Source organism: Bufo bufo, chromosome 3, assembly GCF_905171765.1.
Source record: "Bufo bufo chromosome 3, aBufBuf1.1, whole genome shotgun sequence".
Taxonomy (NCBI): domain Eukaryota; kingdom Metazoa; phylum Chordata; class Amphibia; order Anura; family Bufonidae; genus Bufo; species Bufo bufo.
Window position 1 is genome coordinate 192,696,034 of NC_053391.1, and position 20,263 is coordinate 192,716,296.

Consider the following 20,263-nt stretch of genomic DNA (forward strand, 5'->3'; position numbering starts at 1 on the left):
ACAGTGACCTCTACAGCACCTCGCCTCTTAACATTGACCTCAACAGTACCTCACCCCCTTAACACTGACCTCCACAGTGGCCCGCACCCTTTACAGTGACCTTCCACAGCAATCTACCCCTTAACATTGACCTCCACAGCAGCCTGTCCCCTTAACAGTGACCCGCCCACAGCAGCCCACACCCTTAACAGTGACCTCCACAGTATTCCACCTCCTTAACATTGACCTCCACAGGGCCCCTCCCCTTTAACAGTGACCTTCCCCCACTGCACCATGCCCCCTTAATATAAGACTTCCACAGCACCCAGCACCCTTAACAGTGACTTCTAACAGTGAAGAAAAATGTCTGAGTCATGGAAATCTGGTGTAACAGGGATGTCAAGACTGAAGGACCTGCAAGTTTCTATTTGATAAAAAAGGGTCATGTGACTGTGTGAATGGCGGTTAGAATGTGAGTGAAGCTGCAAGCCCCTATAGGCTAATACATTTTTGGATATATCTAAGGAATGGTACTTCCTACACAGCTAATGTCACTACCAGAGCTTTGGGACGTTCTCACAGCTCTGTTTCTCCACCCCTGTGATGATGTCACTACTAGAGCTGGGAGGAGTTCTCACTGCTCTGTTTACTTTTGGTTTCCTTCCTCCCAGCTGTTCCTCATGCGTTTAATTTCCCTCTCTTTATATCACCCCTCCTCCTATTGTAGGGCGTGGATTATAGTTCTCATTTCAGTTGTAGCTCTTGCTTTAGTATCTTCACTTGTAGCTATCAGTTCACTGGACCTGTGTTCTGCTGCAGCAAGCACTCCGGATATTGCCAGCTGTCCTTGGATCCGTCTTCTCTGCGGCTGCAACACCTTCAGCTAAGTGTAAGGACATTGTTGTGTACCTGATTATTTTCTGACTGGATCTGAGGTGGCCACGGTTCCCTCCATATACTGAGTAGGGCACCGGTGGCCGTGCCCCTTCCACTATTGTAGGGGTTACAGTGGTCATCAGTCTTAGGCACGTGGGCATGCCTCGTTCCGCCATTTGGATCCGGGCATGTGCTTTAGCAGAATAGGGAGAGCTTTGAGGGTCTGACAGGGGTCACCCTTTATCCTCCCTAGTTTGGGTCCGGTCAGTAGCTCTTTTACTGTGTATACTATTGTTGCTCACATACAGCCGTGACATTATAATCCACCTAAACCTTCCTTTTTTGACATGGATCCGCTTTCTGGCCTGGTTGATTGCATGCAGGGTCTTTCTTTGGAAGTAGCGGATCTCCGTCAATCTATGACTCAGCTTCAAGCATTGGGCTCTGCTCCGGCTCATGGAGTCTGTTGCGAGCCAAAGGTCTCAATTCCGGAAACGTTCTCCTGGGGCAGTGAGAATTTTGTTCGCTTCAGAGAGGCATGCAAACTCCATTTTTGCTTGTGTCCCCACTCCTCTGGTAAGGAGGAGCAGAGGGTGAGGATTGTCATCTCCCTGCTCAGGGGTAATGCTCAGACTTGGGCTTTTTCGCTGCCATCAGGGGATCCCTCCCTTCGATCCGTGGAAAGTTTTTTGTGGCCCTGGGGCAGATTTATGATGACCCGGATCGTGTTGCTCTGGCCGAATCTAACTTACGTGTTTTATGCCAGAACAAACTGTCTGCGGAGCTTTATTGTTCTGAATTTCGGAGATGGGCAGCTGATTCGGGTTGGAATGATGCTGCACTCCGGAGTCAGTTCTGTCATGGTCTCTCAGAGAGATTGAAAGATGCGTTTGCTTTCCATGAGAGACCAACGTCCTTAGAGTCTGCCATGTCATTGGCGGTACGCCTTGACAGGCGTCTAAGAGAAAGAAACGAGACCTCTTTGTCCAGCCATTGTCAGTCTAGGGGCAGTGGTGCGGACTCATTCAGTGTGCAGGGGCCTCATCCTGTCTCGCTCCCCTCTGAGGAGAAGCCCATGCAGCTAGGTCGACTTGCCCCTGATAAAAGAGGATTTAGTCCTCAGAGTATGGTGTGTTTTTGTTGTGGGGGCATAGGTCATTTGGCAAATGTTTGTCCCTCTAGGAGATTCTTGAACTGTACTAAGAGCGATAATAAGAGAAAAACCTCAAAAGGTAAATCATCAAATTCTGCTTCATCTGCTACTTTGGGCAAAGTTTTCTCCTGTCTGCCAGGGTGGCGCTAGAGAGCAAAGTCATTTCTTGTGAGATTTTTGTCGATAGTGGAGCGGCCGTCAATCTTATTGACACTCAATTTGTAGCCATGCATGGTTTTCAGGTTTGCACATTAGAAAATGATATACCTGTTTTTGCTATTGACTCTGCTCCACTCTCACAGAGATCTCTGAAGGGCATTGTTCACAATATCCGGCTAGCTGTAGGTGACACTCATGTGGAGGATATATCTTGTTTTGTCCTTAACGGATTGCCTTCTCCTCTAGTTTTGGGGTTACCCTGGCTCACTAGACATAACCCCACTATTGATTGGCAAGGAAGGCAAATAAATGAGTGGAGCGACTTTTGTAGAGAGAATTGTCTCACAGCGACTTTTGCAGAGGTGTCTACTAAAACTGTGCCATCATTTCTCTCTGATTTCTCGGACGTGTTTTCCGAGAGCGGTGTTCAGGAGCTACCTCCTCACCGGGAGTTTGACTGTCCCATTAACCTCATTCCCGGCGCCAAGCTGCCAAAAGCACGCCTCTACAATCTCTCACAACCGGAAAGAATCGCAATGCGAACTTATATCTCCGAGAGTCTCGAGAAGGGGCATATTCGTCCCTCAAAGTCACCTGTGGCCACGGGTTTTTTTTTTGTTAAAAAAAAAGATGGCTCTCTGAGACCTTGCCTAGATTTTAGGGAGCTGAACCGTATCATGATTCGCGATCCCTATCCCCTTCCTCTGATCCCGGACCTCTTCAACCAAATTGTTGGGGCCAAGGTGTTTTCCAAATTGGATTTGAGAGGCGCGTACAACCTGGTCAGGGTCAGAGAGGGGGATGAATGGAAAACGGCCTTTAATACCCCTAACGGGCATTTCGAGAATCTCGTTATGCCTTTCGGCCTGATGAATGCTCCGGCCGTCTTTCAGCATTTTGTTAATAGTATTTTCTACCATTTAATGGGGAAATTTGTATTGGTGTATCTTGATGATATTTTGATTTTTTCCCCTGATGTTCAGACCCATCAGGATCATCTTTTTCAGGTTCTGCAGATTCTGCGGGAAAATAAATTGTACGCCAAGCTGGAGAAATGTCTTTTTATGGTATCGGAGATTCAATTTCTGGGTTTTCTCCTCTCTGCTTCTGGTTTTCGCATGGATCCGGAGAAGGTCCGTGCTGTACTTGAGTGGGAGCTTCCTGAGAATCAGAAGGCATTGATGCGCTTTCTGGGTTTTGCGAACTATTACAGAAAGTTCATTTTGAATTATTCCTCTGTTGTCAAACCCCTTACTGACATGACAAAAAAGGGGGCGGATTTTTCCTCTTGGTCGGAGGAGGCGCTTGCAGCCTTTTCTAAGATTAAAGAGAGTTTTGCGTCTGCTCCCGTCTTGGTGCATCCCGATGTTTCCTTACCTTTTATTGTTGAGGTGGATGCTTCCGAGGTGGGTGTGGGTGCGGTTTTGTCCCAGGGCCCTTCTCCTGCCAAATGGCGACCCTGTGCCTTTTTCTCTAAAAAACTCTCCCCGGCAGAGAGAAACTATGATGTGGGAGATAGGGAGTTGTTGGCCATCAAGTTGGCTTTCGAGGAATGGCGCCATTGGTTGGAGGGGGCCAGGCACCCTATCACCGTTTTTACCGACCATAAGAATCTGGCATACTTGGAGTCGGCCAGGCGTATGAATCCGAGACAGGCCAGATGGTCTCTGTTCTTCTCCAGATTCAATTTTGTTGTTACATTCCGACCTGGGATAAAAAATGTGAAGGCTGATGCTCTCTCTCGCTGTTTTCCGGGAGGAGGAAACTCCGAGGACCCGGGTCCCATTTTGGCGGAGGGGGTAGTTGTTTCTGCTCTATATTCCGATTTGGAGGCCGAGGTCCAGGCTGCCCAGACTGAGGCACCTGCCCGTTGTCCTTCTGGGAAGTTGTTCGTGCCTCCTGAGCTACGTCACAAACTCTTTAATGTTGGGCATTTTCATACGTATACAATATTATCTAATGACATTATAATCAAAATGAATGCTCATCTCATTGCCTTTAAGAATAAGATTCAGCCTGAACCAAAGTTATATTATGTGGCTGAAAAAGCCAAGATGAGTTCATGGCAAGTTCAGTTTATATTTAAAAAAATAATAATTGGGAACATAAATGGACATTGTATTTGAAAGTTAGTGCTAAAGATATGAGACCATCTGTAAGGAGTATGCCAACTCCCTAAAAACATGTCTGTCTAGAGGGGACAAGGTTACTTGATAAGGACTCACGTCCGTATCACACACCTGGTGTATGAGGTTCAATTTATATATTCATAATTATATATATATATATATCTCTGCATGGTATATTTAGCTTACAATATATGTTAATCAATAATTCATATAATGTGTTATCTATGTGTAACAATGTATCGATTTATATATATGTCATACTATGTATTTACCATTTAGAAGGTACAGAAACAACTCAGTAAGTTTAAGTTAATTGGATTTCAAAACAATAGTTATTCATGGATGTAGATAAATTAAATGTACAAATTCCGATGCCCAGCATCAAAGCCGCTACATAAAATTTTCATCAAGTCAACCCATATTTCAAAAAGATAAGAGAAGACAGTCAACTCCAACAAATCCGGGATATAGGTAATTAAAAGTGTAAGGAAAAGACCTTCCTCAGTGATTTATGGTAGAAAGGTCATTGAGGTCCTGTGAAAGTATTATTAGATATTTAATTTTAATGCTTAAAAAGTTGTTATATTCACCTACAGTACCGCAGTGCCATCTGGAGGCAGATGGGTAACATTATATTATTTCATTATTTGTTCTAATACCATATTAGGAGTTGAGATAACGTCATGATGTTATTAGCATACGAATACACCCACCCTACCTGATTGGGAATCCATAATCTAAAGGGGATGATTCTTAGATAAGGGGGGGAATAATTATTCGTGTGCGGAGTAGCATAGGAGAGCGAGCAAGAGAAGGAAGGAGCTAGCAAGAGAGCGATCAAGAAGAAAGCTAGCTAGTAGAGGAGAAGTTGAGGTCTATCAAGATGGAAGCCATAATGAGATGCGCTATGATGGACCACCCAGCTTTCCTAGGAGCAGAAGTGAGATTCCTGCTAGGACTTGGTAAGAGACACAGAAAATGATATTTCATTTTATTAAGACTAATTTAATAGTGTGGGTGAAATTATACCATCTAGATTGGCGAATAAATAAATAATTAAATAAATTGATCATCTCCATATTGAGATGTAGTCTTAGGATATTGTGAGGCTTCATTCTACCTGCAGAAGAATCTAGACTCATAATCTAGCAAAGCATTAAATGATTGCTTTTATATATATATATATATATATATATATTGATAGAACATTCTTCGCCAAGCTAAGTGATGGATTCCCACAAGGAAGATTTGTTTCAAATCCTTCCCATTTAAGATCCAAGATCCCTGTTATTTGTCTTAATAGTCTTACCAAAGTTATATATGTGAAAATAGTCCAGGATGGGGCAAGGATACAGTTATCTCTTCTAAGTTATATCCTTGGATGGATTTGCCCATCTTGAAGTCATGTGATGTGTAGTTGGTTAGGGGGGCAGAATGTATTTAGCATTCTACATTGATGTCTAGGATTAGACATGCCCATCTTGATATCATGAGGTTTTCTCTGAACAGAAGTAATGCGTATAACTTATGTTCATATTTTGATATCCTAACCTAATAGCTTGGTTATAATGTGACAAGTTATTTCCACTCACATGTATTGTTAAGCTTGTAATGCTTTATATTAACGCTATATATATTCATTTGCATGTATCATTGTGTTTATTTACTTATATATGTTTATAACCTTGTAACCAATAAATCTGCATATTTTTATAATACCTGTGTATCATTGTATAATGCAGAATTACATTTTATCATTAACGTCATCTCACGTCAAAAAGAGCTTATTTATCTGAGGAAATAGTCGGACTCAGATGTGAATTATATCAATTAGGTTGTCTACAATTCACCAGGTCATGATTTTAAGAATTGATGACAATTTTTATAAATTTTATTTTTATGGTTAATTCATTTTATGACCATAATTAATAATTCTTAATTGAATTATTACCACCCGACATTAAGGAGCATCATGATACGGTTCTTGCTGGTCACCCCGGGAGTAGAGCCACGGTAGATCTCATTGCTCAGAGATTTTGGTGGCCGGCTCTTCGTAAGTCGGTGGAGGGTTTTATGGCTGCTTGTGAGACGTGCGCTCGCGCTAAGGTCCCTCGTTCACGGCCTTCAGGTTCCCTTCTCCCGTTACCCATACCTTCCCGTCCTTGGACACACCTGTCCATGGACTTTATCACGGATCTTCCTCGTTCCTCGGGGAAGTCGGTGATCCTGGTGGTGGTGGACCGTTTTAGCAAGATGGCTCATTTCGTACCTTTCCCTGGTTTACCCAATGCTAAAACGTTGGCGCAAGCTTTTGTCGACCTTATTGTTAAATTGCACGGCATTCCCTCTGATATTGTTTCCGATAGAGGCACGCAGTTTGTGTCCAGGTTCTGGAAGGCTTTCTGTTCTCGCCTGGGGGTTCGGCTGTCCTTCTCTTCTGCTTTTCACCCGCAGTCGAATGGTCAGACTGAGCGCCTCAATCAGAATCTGGAGACATATTTGCGCTGTTTTGTGGCAGAGAACCAGGAGGATTGGTGTTCATTTCTCCCTCTTGCTGAGTTTGCTCTAAACAACCGTCGTCAGGAATCTTCTGATAAGTCACCATTCTTTGGTGCATATGGGTTCCATCCGCAGTTTGGGACATTCTCGGGAGGGGCTCTTTCTGGTTTACCTGAGGAGGAGAGATTTTCCTCGTCTTTGTCTACCATTTGGCAAAAGATTCAGAGTAATCTTAAAAAGATGAGTGAGAGGTATAGGCGTGTGGCTGATAAGAGACGTGTGCCTGGTCCGGACCTGAATGTGGGTGATCTGGTGTGGTTGTCTACAAGAAATATTAAACTGAAGGTTCCCTCCTGGAAATTGGGTCCCAAGTTTATTGGGCCTTATAAAATCTTGTCAGTCATCAATCCTGTTGCCTTCCGTCTTGATCTTCCATGGGTTTGGAAGATACATAATGTATTTCACAGATCTCTCTTAAAACCATATGTCCAGCCCACGGTACCCTCCTCTTTGCCTCCTCCTCCGATTTTGGTTGATGGCAATCTGGAGTTTGAGGTTTCCAGAATTGTGGACTCTCGCATTGTCCGCGGTTCTCTTCAGTACCTCGTTCATTGGAAGGGTTATGGTCCTGAGGAGAGGATGTGGGTTCCGGTGTCGGACATTAGAGCCACTCGCCTCATCAGGGCATTTCATAGGGCTCATCCTGAGAAGGTGGGTCCTGGGTGTCCGGAGTCCACCCGTAGAGGGGGGGGGGGGGTACTGTCACTACCAGAGCTTTGGGACATTCTCACAGCTCTGTTTCTCCACCCCTGTGATGATGTCACTACTAGAGCTGGGAGGAGTTCTCACTGCTCTGTTTACTTTTGGTTTCCTTCCTCCCAGCTGTTCCTCATGCGTTTAATTTCCCTCTCTTTATATCACCCCTCCTCCTATTGTAGGGCGTGGATTATAGTTCTCATTTCAGTTGTAGCTCTTGCTTTAGTATCTTCACTTGTAGCTATCAGTTCACTGGACCTGTGTTCTGCTGCAGCAAGCACTCCAGATATTGCCAGCTGTCCTTGGATCCGTCTTCTCTGCGGCTGCAACACCTTCAGCTAAGTGTACAGACATTTTTGTGTACCTGATTATTTTCTGACTGGATCTGAGGTGGCCACGGTTCCCTCCATATACTGAGTAGGGCACCGGTGGCCGTGCCCCTTCCACTATTGTAGGGGTTACAGTGGTCATCAGTCTTAGGCACGTGGGCATGCCTCGTTCCGCCATTTGGATCCGGGCATGTGCTTTAGCAGAATAGGGAGAGCTTTGAGGGTCTGACAGGGGTCACCCTTTATCCTCCCTAGTTTGGGTCCGGTCAGTAGCTCTTTTACTGTGTATACTATTGTTGCTCACATACAGCCGTGACAGCTAAAACCTTCCCGGACACTTGATGTACCTATGTGCCAAATTTAGTGCAGATCGGTCCAGTCGTTTGGCTGTGCCTAATGAATAGACAGTCAGAAATACATTTTTATATATAAAAAAAAAAAAAATGGAATTAACGTGGAAAGACAGTATTGACTTATACCAAGGATTAACAGCAGTTTTCTTTTGTAGGTATAAATCTGTGATCACTACTAGGAGAATATGCGTATCGATCTGGTGCGTCTGGATAGTGTCACTCATAGTGGGGCTGGTGCCGATGTTTGGATGGAACAATAGATCTACATTAAAGGAAGAAGAGAAAAACTATCTCAAGTGCAAATTCGAAAGTGTTATAAGGATGGATTATATGGTTTACTTCAATATTTTTGGATGGGTTTTTCTTCCCTTGCTGATTATGCTAGCTTTATATATTGAGATATTCTATCTGATCCGGAAACATTTAGCAAAAGGTAAATCCAACGTCAAAGGCAAAGGAATGTTCTATGGCAAGGAGTACAAGACGGCCAAATCTCTCTCCCTTGTTTTGTTGCTGTTTGCCCTTAGCTGGTTGCCACTGTCCATTCTTAATTGCCTTATCCTCTTTAAACCATCTGTAAAAGATTCCAGTGTATTCCCGTCAGCCCTACTTATTGCTATTTTACTGTCTCATGCCAACTCTGCAATGAATCCCATCATCTACGCTTTTAAAATAAAAAAGTTTAAAGATGGCTACATTCAGATTATCAGATCATATATTTTGCACAGAGTCATGTTGACTGAAAGTCTAAGTGGTGAGCATACACTGGATGAAATATCTCAGGAATGATTGAAGAATACATAACATAATCTGAAACTGACCCAGAAGGATGCCAATTATGGATGCAGATGGATGGAACCACCACAGAACATTCTGTACCATGCTGGATTCTGTACATCATTGCAACAAACTGCTTATACTGGTAATAACACATTGTATGATTATTAAAGGGGTTGTTCGAAGTATGAACGTTATCCCCTATTGACAGGATAGGAGGGAACTAACTGATCAGTGGTAGTACGACTGCTGGGACTCCCACCAATCTGGAGAGTGGGGGTCGCATGTTCCTATCCTGATGGAGTGGCAGGCCAAGCATGCACCCTGTTGCTCCATTCCTTCTCTATGGGACTGCCAGAGATAGCTGAGTACAATGTTTTATTTGGTAAAATAACTATGCGAGTACAGTGTTTGGCTATTTTCGGCAGTCCTATACAGAATGAATGGAGAGGCAGGGCACATGGTCGGCCTGCCGCTCCATCAGAATGGGAACATAGGATCGCTGTTCCCAAGATCAGTAGAGGCCCCACTGATCCATTAGTTATTCTCTATACTGTGGATAGGGGATCATTTTCATACTTCCAACAACCCTTTAAAGCTGTAGCACAAAACTGTGATTAGTTATTTAAATAACATGTAGGAACCATAAAGAATATGTGATGGTAGAGAGGAGGTATGAAGTTATTTTAAGGGGAATGAACATCTTTACAACCAATACTTGTGATTGCCCCAATATATCTAAAATAAACAAATACAGCAAATTTGAAACTCATTTTGTATACATCTCCCACCCAGACCCATATGTTTCCCATGGGAGTCATACTGAATTCGTCTCTTGCTAGCCTAATATGTGACCCATTGTAAATTGCAGAATTGACATTTTGAAGCATTATAACTTTATAACACTTGGAAAGGTTGCGCTCCCCCTGCAAGCAGAGTCTGCCAAAGTGTCTAGGCAGGGGTGTAGCTAAAGGCTCATGAGTCCTGGTGCAAAAGTTCTGCATGGGCCCCCCTTTCCCCAGTCCTTTATTGCAAGGGGCAGGGTTGCTCCTAGCTTTTCTGCTGCCAGAGGTAAAAATTGGAATGCAACCCACCCATGCTAAATTCTCAACCTAACTCCTTCCCTCCAGTCCAACTGTTAAAGACATACCTAGAAAACATTAGATACAGCATAAGAAAACCTAAAGAGTAAGTAATACAGTGCCACATACCTCTTACATCCAGTCACGTTGTAGATTCTGATTTCTTTCAGCCATCTCTTGTCTCTGAAGAGTTTGAGAAACAGACGTCTTGTCTTAGTTTCCACCTTTTCCATCAGCCTTCCACCTTCCGAACACCCCACCCAACCACCCCCAATACTGAGCTTATTCCCCAATACTATACTGCAGAAACAGTTCCCCTGAAAATACTAGTGTCCCTCTAATAATTATTGGCACGCAGTGCCCTAAAAAATAACTGCACCCAGCAAATAGTGTCCCTGACTCTAATAGTGTAAACATAAATTCCTTGATTAGGTACTACATATAGGTGTGTGTGCTCCTCCTCTCATTGGTTGCTTGGTGCACACAGAGTTAACTAGGAGCAGCACATTATATGTGCAGGGTCTGCTCTCCTGAGTGTAGATGCCCAATGGCATAGATAGGTGTAGATGCCTGACTGAGACCACCTTGGCATTGTAGGCAGGCACAGATGTGCTTTGATCAAAATATATTGGGCGGCAATGGGCGGAGGTAGAGGCGAGACTAAGTGTTATAAAATTTGCTGCTGCTATTGTCCTTCTTAGTCATTTTCAAAAGTTTGGAGGCATTTTTGATATTTTCATGAACTAAATAAAAAATAAAAAAGTATATGAATACTGTATGTAAATGTTTATTAGTAAAAATGCAGTAGAATTTACCAGATATATGTTAAAGGGGCTGTCTGAGAGTTTAATATTGATAACCCATCTTCAGCTTAGTTTATTATATGTGATTGGTGGGGGTCCAACACCTGACACCCCCATCAATCAGCTGTTTGAAGAAACTCTCCTTCCTCCTCACATCTTACCAAGCACAGCGCCATACGGTGCATAGCGGCAAGTATTGCAGCTCAGGCCCATTCACTTGTATGGCAGTGAGCTATGCATAGGCCATGTGATGTCTCTGGCCTAGGAAGAGGCTGCATCACTAACTGGAGTGCTGTGGCTTCTTCAAACAGCTGATCAGCAGGGGTGCCTGAAGTCAGACCCCAAACAATCAGATATTGATGACCCGATGATAGGCCATCAAATCAATATCAAAATCTCATGCAACACCTTTAACTTTCAAAATACAATATGGCAAAATAAATGAAATGTCACAGCTTTAATTTTTAGCAAATGGTTAGAGGAGGTATAGGCTGACCGTTTTTAGCCATTTAAGGAAGTTGCTAGTAATTTGGCTACATCTTTCTCAATAATGCGGGCACATGTGAACATGAGACCAACACAGATGTCTTCAGCTGCCAAGTGCACATGGAACACGTCAGCCAGTGTCAGATACAAATCTGCTGACAGATGTCCTTTAATCAAAAGTCCAACAAAATCATATATAGGAGTCTGCTGTATTAATGAGGAGGGCATTCTCTTCAGCTCCTTCCCCCTTTCCCCCCAGGTGACTGAAAGCTGCTCTGTATACATGCAGATACACAGCAGCAGAATGCAGTGGTCTCATATATATCATTTGCCTCTTTCGCTGCAGCTATTTAGCAAACAGACAAAAGAAAGGTATAGTTTTAATCAGTATGATGAGCCCTACCAGAGAGTATGCCTAGTTTAATAGGGTTGATCATGCTGACAGAGCCTCTTTAACCACTTCCCGACCTCCTATTGACTATAAACGTCCTTGGGCGGTCGGTTTATCTCTGAATGGACGTTCTGGAACGTCCATTCAGAGATGGCAGCTGCGCGCTAATCGTGCATCTGACGGGCAGGGGTCCCGCTGTCAGTGACAGCAGGGCAACCCAGAGAGAAGGCAGGGACCGTTCCTAAGTGTCCCTGCCTTCTAGATCACTGTTTACACAGTGCTCAACGAGCGCTGTGTATACAGATCAGGAAGCGCTATGCCGCTTCCTGTCCCGGCCCAGTGGTCATGTGATCGCCAGGTCCTGGTGAGTGCAAGAGCTGTCGGGTCTTCCATAGACCTCGATCAGCCCTGCACTGAGGCTGTACAGCGCATAATTATGCTGTACAGCCTCTCTGGGGGGTGTATTTCCCCTGTAACTGGGGCTACTATGTCATCCCCAGTTACAGGAGAAATCAATAGTAAAAAGTCTTTCACAGTTAAAAAATATATATATTTTCCCGCAAATCCGTTATTTATAAAATGTTAAAAAATAGACACATTTGTTATCACCGTGTCCACAACGACTGGCTCTATAATAATATCATATGATCTACCCCATCAGGTGAACGCCGTAAATTTTTTTATAAATAAACATTGCACCAAAACAGATTTTTTAGTGAGCTCACCTCCCAAAAAACATAATGTTAGGCCTCTTTCACACGGGCGTCACGTGTGAGGGCCGGATAGGATGCAGGTGCGTTGCGGTAAAATGCACGATTTTTCCGTGCAAGTGCAAAGCGTTTTAATGGGTTTTGCACGCGCGTGAGAAAAATCGGTACCCAGACCTGAACCCGGACTTATTCACAGAAGTTCGGGTTTGGGATCGGTGTTGTGTAAATTTTATTATTTTCCCTTATAACATAATTATAAGGGAAAATAGCATTCTTAGTACAGAATGCTAAGTAAATTAATCCCTAATTTACTTAGCATTCTGTACTAAGAATGCTAAGGGGTTAAAAAAATAATAATAATTAATTGTTCGCGCAGCCCGACTTCTCTTCTTTCTTCTTCTTTGAGGACCTCGGAGAAAAGGACCTTTGATGACGTCACTGTGCTCATCACATGGTCCATCACCATGGTGATGGATCATGTGATGGACCAAGTGATACGCGCAGTGATGTCCCCAAAGGTCCTTTTCTCCCAGGCCATCAAAGAAGAAGACAGAAGACGAGCCGGGCAGTGTATGAGGGGAGTTTAATTATTTATTTTTATTTTTTAACCCCTCCATCCCTAATTTACTTAGCATTCTGTATTAAGAATGCTATTATTTTCCCTTATAACCATGTTATAAGGGAAAATAATAATGATCGGGTCCCCATCCTGATCGTCACCTAGCAACCATACGTGAAAATCGCACTGCATCCGCACTTGCTTGCGGATGCTTGCGATTTTCACGCAGCCCCATTCACTTCTATGGGGCCTGCGTTGCGTGAAAAACGCACAATATAGAGCATGCTGCGATTTTCACACAATGCAAAAGTGATGCGTGAAAATCACCGCTCATGTGCACAGCCCCATAGAAATGAATGGGTCCGGATTCAGTGTGGGTGCAATGCGTTCACCTCACGCATTGCACCCGCGCGGAAGACTCGCCGGTGTGAAAGAGGCCTTAATCAATCAAAAGTCGTATGTACCCCAAAATGGTAGCAATAAAAATGTCACCTCATCCTGCAAAAAATGAGCCCCCACACAAGACCATAGCCATAAAAATAAAAATAAATATGACTCTATGAAAATTGCAACACAGAAACATGATTATTTGTGTAAAGTGAACAGTGTAAAAAACAAATAAAAATTATGCCAAAACTGTTTTTTTTAGTTACCTCACCTCACAAAAAACATTATGTCAATCAATCAAAAAGTCATATGTACGCCAAAATGGTAGCAATAAAAACTTCACCTCATCCTTCAAAAAACAAGCCCTCAAAAAAGATTATAGCCAGAAAAATAAAATAAAAATATGGCTCTAAGAAAATGGCAACACAAAAACATGATTTTTTTTTCTAAAAAGGTTTTTATTGTGTAAAACGTAAAAATAAAAAAAAAGTAGACATACTGTATTTGGTATCGTTGGGTCCATAATGACCGGATATATAAAAATATCACATGATCTACCTCATCAAGTGAACGGTGTAAAAACCAGAAAGCCAAATGTACCCAAAAATGGTGCCAATAAAAACTATAGCTTGTTTCGCACAAAATAAGCCCTCACGCATCTCATTCAACAACAAATAAAAAAAGTAATTGCTCTTAAAATCCATAACAGAAAATTCCATGTTAGAAAATCCAGATGCCGCTCCTTCCCTTCTGAGCCCTGGCGTATCCCCAAATAACAGTTTACGACCACAATTGGGGTGTTAATGTATTCAGGGGAAAGTGGGCAGCAATTGGGGAACGGGGGGGATATTCTCCTGTTATCTTTTGTGAAAAAGAAAGTTTGGGCCTAAAACACAATTTTCTTGTAAATTTTTTTTTAATTTTTCAAGTATTAAAAATTCTATGAAACAGCTGTTGAGTGAAGTGCTCGCTACACCACTTAAAATTCCTTGGGTGGTGTAGTTTAAAAAATGTGTTTGCTTTTTGGGGGTTTTCACTGTGGGGTTACCTCAGGGCCTCTTCAAATGCAACATGGTGCCCAAAGACCATTCCAGCAAAATCTGCCCTCCAAAAACCATATGGGGCTCCTTGCCTTCTGTGCCCTGCCGCAGGGCCGGTTCTAGGTGAAATGGGGCCCTGGGGCAAAAAATAATAAGGGCCCCCCCATGACACTTGCTGACTTTAGCATCCCGTATTGACTCTGGAGTATTAATTTGTGGACGTTTATACAGAAGAAGCTGTATATTGTGTGGCACAGTGTATGCTATATGTGTATAACAAACATATTTCACATGAAAACTTACAGTTACTTGGCTTTGCCCTTGGGGATCTCGGACACCACTTCAACACTTTGGCTGGGGGGCTCGGAGGAGCTGATGTTGTGTTTTATCCTAATGAGAAAGATTTCATAATAAGGATTTGGAGAAGGGGCAGAGGGATAGCAGAGCATGGAGAGGCTGGTGCGGCTACTAGGGGGTCATACCATGGGGGAGTAATAAAGCCCACCATAATGCCCCCCTAGTAGAAATAATTCTCCTTATATTGTGACAGTGCAAAAAATACCCCCTTGTAATGCCCCCAGTTGAGCTAATGTTCCAAATAGTGCCCCCATAATGTGCCAGTATAAAATACCCCTATATAGTGCCCCCAGTAAATGCCCCCATAGTGCTCCTCTCCCCCCTCCCTCCTGGTGCCCCCATAATGTACCAGTATAAAATGCCCCATATATAGTGCCCCAGTAGATGCCCTCAGTGTCCCCCATAATTTGTAAGTATAAAATACCCCTTCTTAGTGCCCCCGTAAATGACCCCATAGTACTCCTCTCCCACCTTCCCCATAGTACCCACCATAATGTGTCACAATATAAAATGCTACTGTACAGAGCCCCCCATATAAAATACCCCTTCTTTGTGGCCTCAGTAGATTCCCCTATAGTACCCACCAATAATGTGCCAGTAAGAAGTGCCCCCATTGTGCCACCCAATAATGTGCCAGTAATAAGTGCCCCCATAGATGTCCCCCAATAATGTGCCAGTAAAATGTACCCCCATAGATGCCCCCCAATCATGTGCCAGTCATAAGAGCCCCTCCCACCATCTTGTGCCAGTAACAAGAGCCCCCCATATCATGTGCCAGTAGCCAGAGGCCCCCCATATCATGTGCCAGTAGCCAGAGCCCCCCCATATCATGTGCCAGTAGCCAGAGCCCCCCCCATTATGTGCCAGTAGGCAGAGCCCTACCATCATGTGCCAGTAGCCAGAGCCCCCCCCCATATCATGTGCCAGTAGCCAGAGCCCCCCCCATATCATGTGCCAGTAGCCAGAGCCCCCCACATATCATGCGCCAGTAGCCAGAGCCCCCCTCATATCATGTGCCGGTAGCCAGAGCCCCCCCATATTATGTGCCAGTAGCCAGAGCCCACCCATATCATGTGCCAGTAGCCAGAGCCCCCCCATATCATGTGCCAGTAGCCAGAGGCCCCCCATCATGTGTCAGTAGCCAGAGGCCCCCCCATCATTTGCCAGTAGCCAGAGCCCCCCCCCCTATCATGTGTCAGTAGTCAGAGGCCCCCCCCATCATTTGCCAGTAGCCAGAGGCCCCCCCATCATTTGCCAGTAGCCAGAGCCCCCCCATCATGTGTCAGTAGCCAGAGGCCCCCCCATCATGTGACAGTAGCCAGAGGCCCCCCATCATGTGACATTAGTCAGAGCCCCCCTCATATCAGTAGCCGCCAGTATTGTACACAAAAAACACACACACAAAAAAAAAAAAACACTTATACTTACCTCCATGTCAGCGATGCGATGCAGGCCTCTTCCGGCCTGTGTCCCGCGCTGTACGGCTCAGGCGGCGCGATGACGTCATCACGCCGCCTGCGCCGCCCTCTCCCCTGCTCCTCCAAACAGCCATCTATATCGCTGTCCTGAGCATACAGATGACTATGGAGATGAGCGCTTCCACAATGGAAGCGCTCATCTCCCTGTGTGACTGTCCGGCCGCCGCTGCCCCCACTTGCCGCCACGGGGGACGGGGCCCACTTAAATATATTTAGTTGCGGGCCGGCGGGGGCCCCTAAGGACTTGGGAGCCCGGGGGCAGTTGCCCCCCTTGCCTTAATGGAAGTGCCGGCCCTGCCCTGCCGTGTGCCCAAACAGCAGAATACGATCGCATATGGGGTGTTTCTGCAAACTGCAAAATCAAGGTAATAAATTATTAAAATGGAAAATCTGCTAAAAAAAAATGACATTTTAAAATATCACTTCTATTTTGCTTTAATTCCTGTGGAATACCTAAAGGGTTAACAACATTTCTAAAACCAGTTTTGAGTGGTGTAATTTCTAAAATGGGGTCATTTATGGGTTGGTTCTATTATGTAAGCCCCACAAAGTGACTTTGGAAATGAACTGGTCCTTAAAAAAGTTGACTTTGGAAATGTTTTTAAAAATTGCAAAAATTGCTTCTAAAATTCTAAACCTTCTAGCGTCCTAAATTTTTTTTATTACATTACTAAAATGATGGCAACATATAGTAGATATATGAGAAATGTTAATTAATAAATATTTTATGAGGCATCACTAACTGTCTTAAAAGCAGAGAGATTCAAATTTAGAAAACGGTGAATTTTTCAGATTTTTGTTAACTTTTCGATTTTTTTATAAATAAAAGTAAAACATATTGACTCAAATTTACCATTAACATGAAGTACAATGTGTCACGAGAAAACAACCTCTGAATGGCTTGGATAAGTAAAAGCGTTCCAAAGTTATTACCACATAAATGACTAGTGTCAGATTTTCAAAATTAGGCCTGGTCAGGAAGGGGGTAAATGGCCCGGTCTTAAAGTGGTTAAAGAAGGAGACATTTTCCCCATTTTCAGGGGATTACACCATGGTTACTCCATAGGTATATCTTTGGCAAGCAAGTTGTGACAATTTTGAATCCTATGTCTCTTGTTTACTACAATATTTCTTTGTACTTGTGTGTAAAACTATTACTTTTCTGATTTTGTGTGCCTGAAGAAGAAACCCAAGGAGTCTTGAAAGCTTGTTATTCATCATCAACTTTTCAGTTAGCCATTGAAATATATCACAGTCTTTATCTTTTCTATCTACTGGTACTTTAAGTAATAAACCATTAACCAACATCTTAAGTAATGTATTCCACAGGATCTATGAACCTTGACATTCTTTAATTAAACAAGGTCATTATCAAGGTTTTATGAGACCATGACTTGGTTATGAATCTACTTTTTTTCATGTGAAACTTCATATATGGAAAAAAGTAGAGCTGTATATCCACATATGAAAGAAATAATAATAATATCTGTTGTAGCTTTTATATTGTTTTGTTATGGGTATTTAAGGATTTACTTATAAAAGGATCCTTAGGGTATACTCATACTATGAATTTTCCTCACCAAAATACACACAATAAAGACATCCCCCTTTTTAGTCTATAGGGGTGAAAGGTGTCAATACCTGCATTCTGTTTGCTGCAAAAATAAATTTTGTTGAGGATTTCCTAGAGCTGAATGTCTCCATTTATTTAAATAATTATATAATCTGCACAGAAATCTGCAGCATAATTCACAAACAAAATACCCAACCTATTCTACGGAGGACCCCCAGCATAATCCGCAAAATAAAAAACACAACTTTAAAGAATACACATGTGCAGATTTTGTTGCAGAAATTCCATCACATGTGAATGTACATTTAGAATAATTTCATACTTGTCAGATTTGCATATTGCAAATCTAACATGTACAGTATTTAACTACAAGATCTGCCCCCAAAATCTGAGTGATTTCTGCCACAGATGTGATTATCTGGATAGGTCATCAATATCTGATAGGTGGGGGACTGTCTTCCGGCACCCCTACCAATCAGCTGTTTGAAGACGAGGGGGCACTCGCGTGAGCGCTAGTTCCTCTTTAAGATTACACTGCGTGTAGTCTTGGAGGTTTTGCGGCACTGTGTAATTACAAGTGATTGTTCCATTCATTTGAATTACACTGTGCCACCACTCCGACCGACACGCAGTGTAATCTTGTAGAGGAATCAGTGCTCATACGAGCTCCATCTCATCCGCGAGTTGGACCCGCACCGATCAGATATTGATGACCTATCCTGAGGATAGGTAATCAATATGTACTGGCTGCACAACCCCTTTAACTTCTATTATGGGTAAATAATAAGCTATCTTGCAGTACTGTATCTCAGTGAAATAAGTGTATAACTCCAAATGGACCTGGGTTTATGAGGGACTGCTCTTGTTAAACTATTATGATCCGTTTCTGTGGGAAAGTAAGTTGTATACTGACATAGGAAAGTCATTGGATACATTAATTAATCTTGAATTTTCCAAAGCATTTGATATTTTGCCATATAAAAGTTTGGTACATAAAATGAGAATGGTTGGACTGGGGGAAAACGTCTGTATGTGGGTAAGTAACTGGCTCAGTGATAGAAAACAGAGGGTGGTTATTAACGGTACACACTCAGATTGGGTCACCGTCACTAGTGGGGTACCATAGGGGTCAGTACTGGGCCCTATTCTCTTTAATATATTTATTAATTATCTTGTAGAGGATTTGCATAGAAAAATATTTTTGCTGATGATTAGAGATGAGTGAAATTTTGAAAAATTTGATTCAGTCGATTTTACGAATTTAGTCAAGAAATTTGATTAATTACAAATTAATTTGGCACGAATCACGATAAATTATGTTCATCCTACTTTATAGCCCATTCTCAGTGTGAAGGCTTGGAAATTAAACTGCAGGGAGATTGCAGGGAGAGTGTATCGCCGTGTACATTACGTTCGAGTGCACCCACATTCATAGTTATTCCGTTCTGTAGGTACTGTGCCATCAGTACTGTGCTGTCATTTTTCACTGTCTACATCTCTGTGCAGTGCACCAAGATTCATAGCTAATCCCTGGTGTTAAACAAGAAGACAAACATACAGCACCCTTCAGTAAAGCCAAAAACCAGTGCACACCACTGTAGGAGCTGTGTCCAAAGTCCAAATGGCTCCTTAGTGGAACAGAGTAAAGAAATGGAGGCAGCGCTAATAAAGTAGAGGAGGAAAAAAAAAATATTTTAATGCATGTTGTGGCAGTCCATGCTTTTCAATCCCATCTGTTAGCTGTATATTTACTGTGCGTCAGTATTACAGGTCAATGTTAGTGTCAGTTCTAATTCAAGTAGTGTCCTCATGACAGTGGGGAGGGTGGCACCAGCAGCAGTGACAGTAACAGTGACAATAGCTGCCACATGACATGACAGAGTGGGAAGGGTGGCAGCAGTGGCAGTAACAGGGACAATAGTGACCCCATAATAGAGTGAGGATGGGAGCCAACAGCAGTGGCAGTAATAAGGACAATTGTGGGTAGGGGGTATACAGCACAAGATGGTTGCAGATCACAGTAGTAGCAGAAACCAACAGCATTGTGATAGCAAGAGCCAGTGGCATGCATATGCTTTTAAAAATGTTACATGTACATATCAGTAGGATAAGAATGGCAGTAGAGGCAGCAGGCTGGTGGCAACATAAGAATGGTGGCAGCAGCACATGGCCAGAAGTAACGGCCCATTTTGCAGAATGTTCTGGTGTGGTAGCACACTACAGTATGATCATTAGTGGCAGAATGATCTATTCTGTTGCATCAGGCACCGGTGTCTGGAAATTCTGGTTGATCCACACCTGATTCATATTTATGAAGGTTAGTCTCTCAACATTTTGAGAGGAAAGGCGAGTTCTCTTAGGGGTAACTATGCCCCCCGCCACACTGA

The 20,263-nt window shown here is 43.2% G+C and overlaps 1 protein-coding gene across 1 annotated transcript in view; it reads left to right on the forward strand.

Annotated features, from left to right (window-relative positions):
- Nucleotides 1-9,787, forward strand: part of LOC120994959 (adenosine receptor A3-like) — an 18,987-nt gene extending 9,200 nt beyond the window's left edge. Inside the window, exon 2 of the mRNA XM_040423867.1 lies at nt 8,389-9,787. Coding sequence (XP_040279801.1) covers nt 8,389-9,022 — 634 coding nt within the window. The 3' untranslated portion in view covers nt 9,023-9,787. The remainder of the gene's footprint in view (nt 1-8,388) is intronic.
- The last annotated feature ends 10,476 nt before the right edge of the window (nt 9,788-20,263 follow it).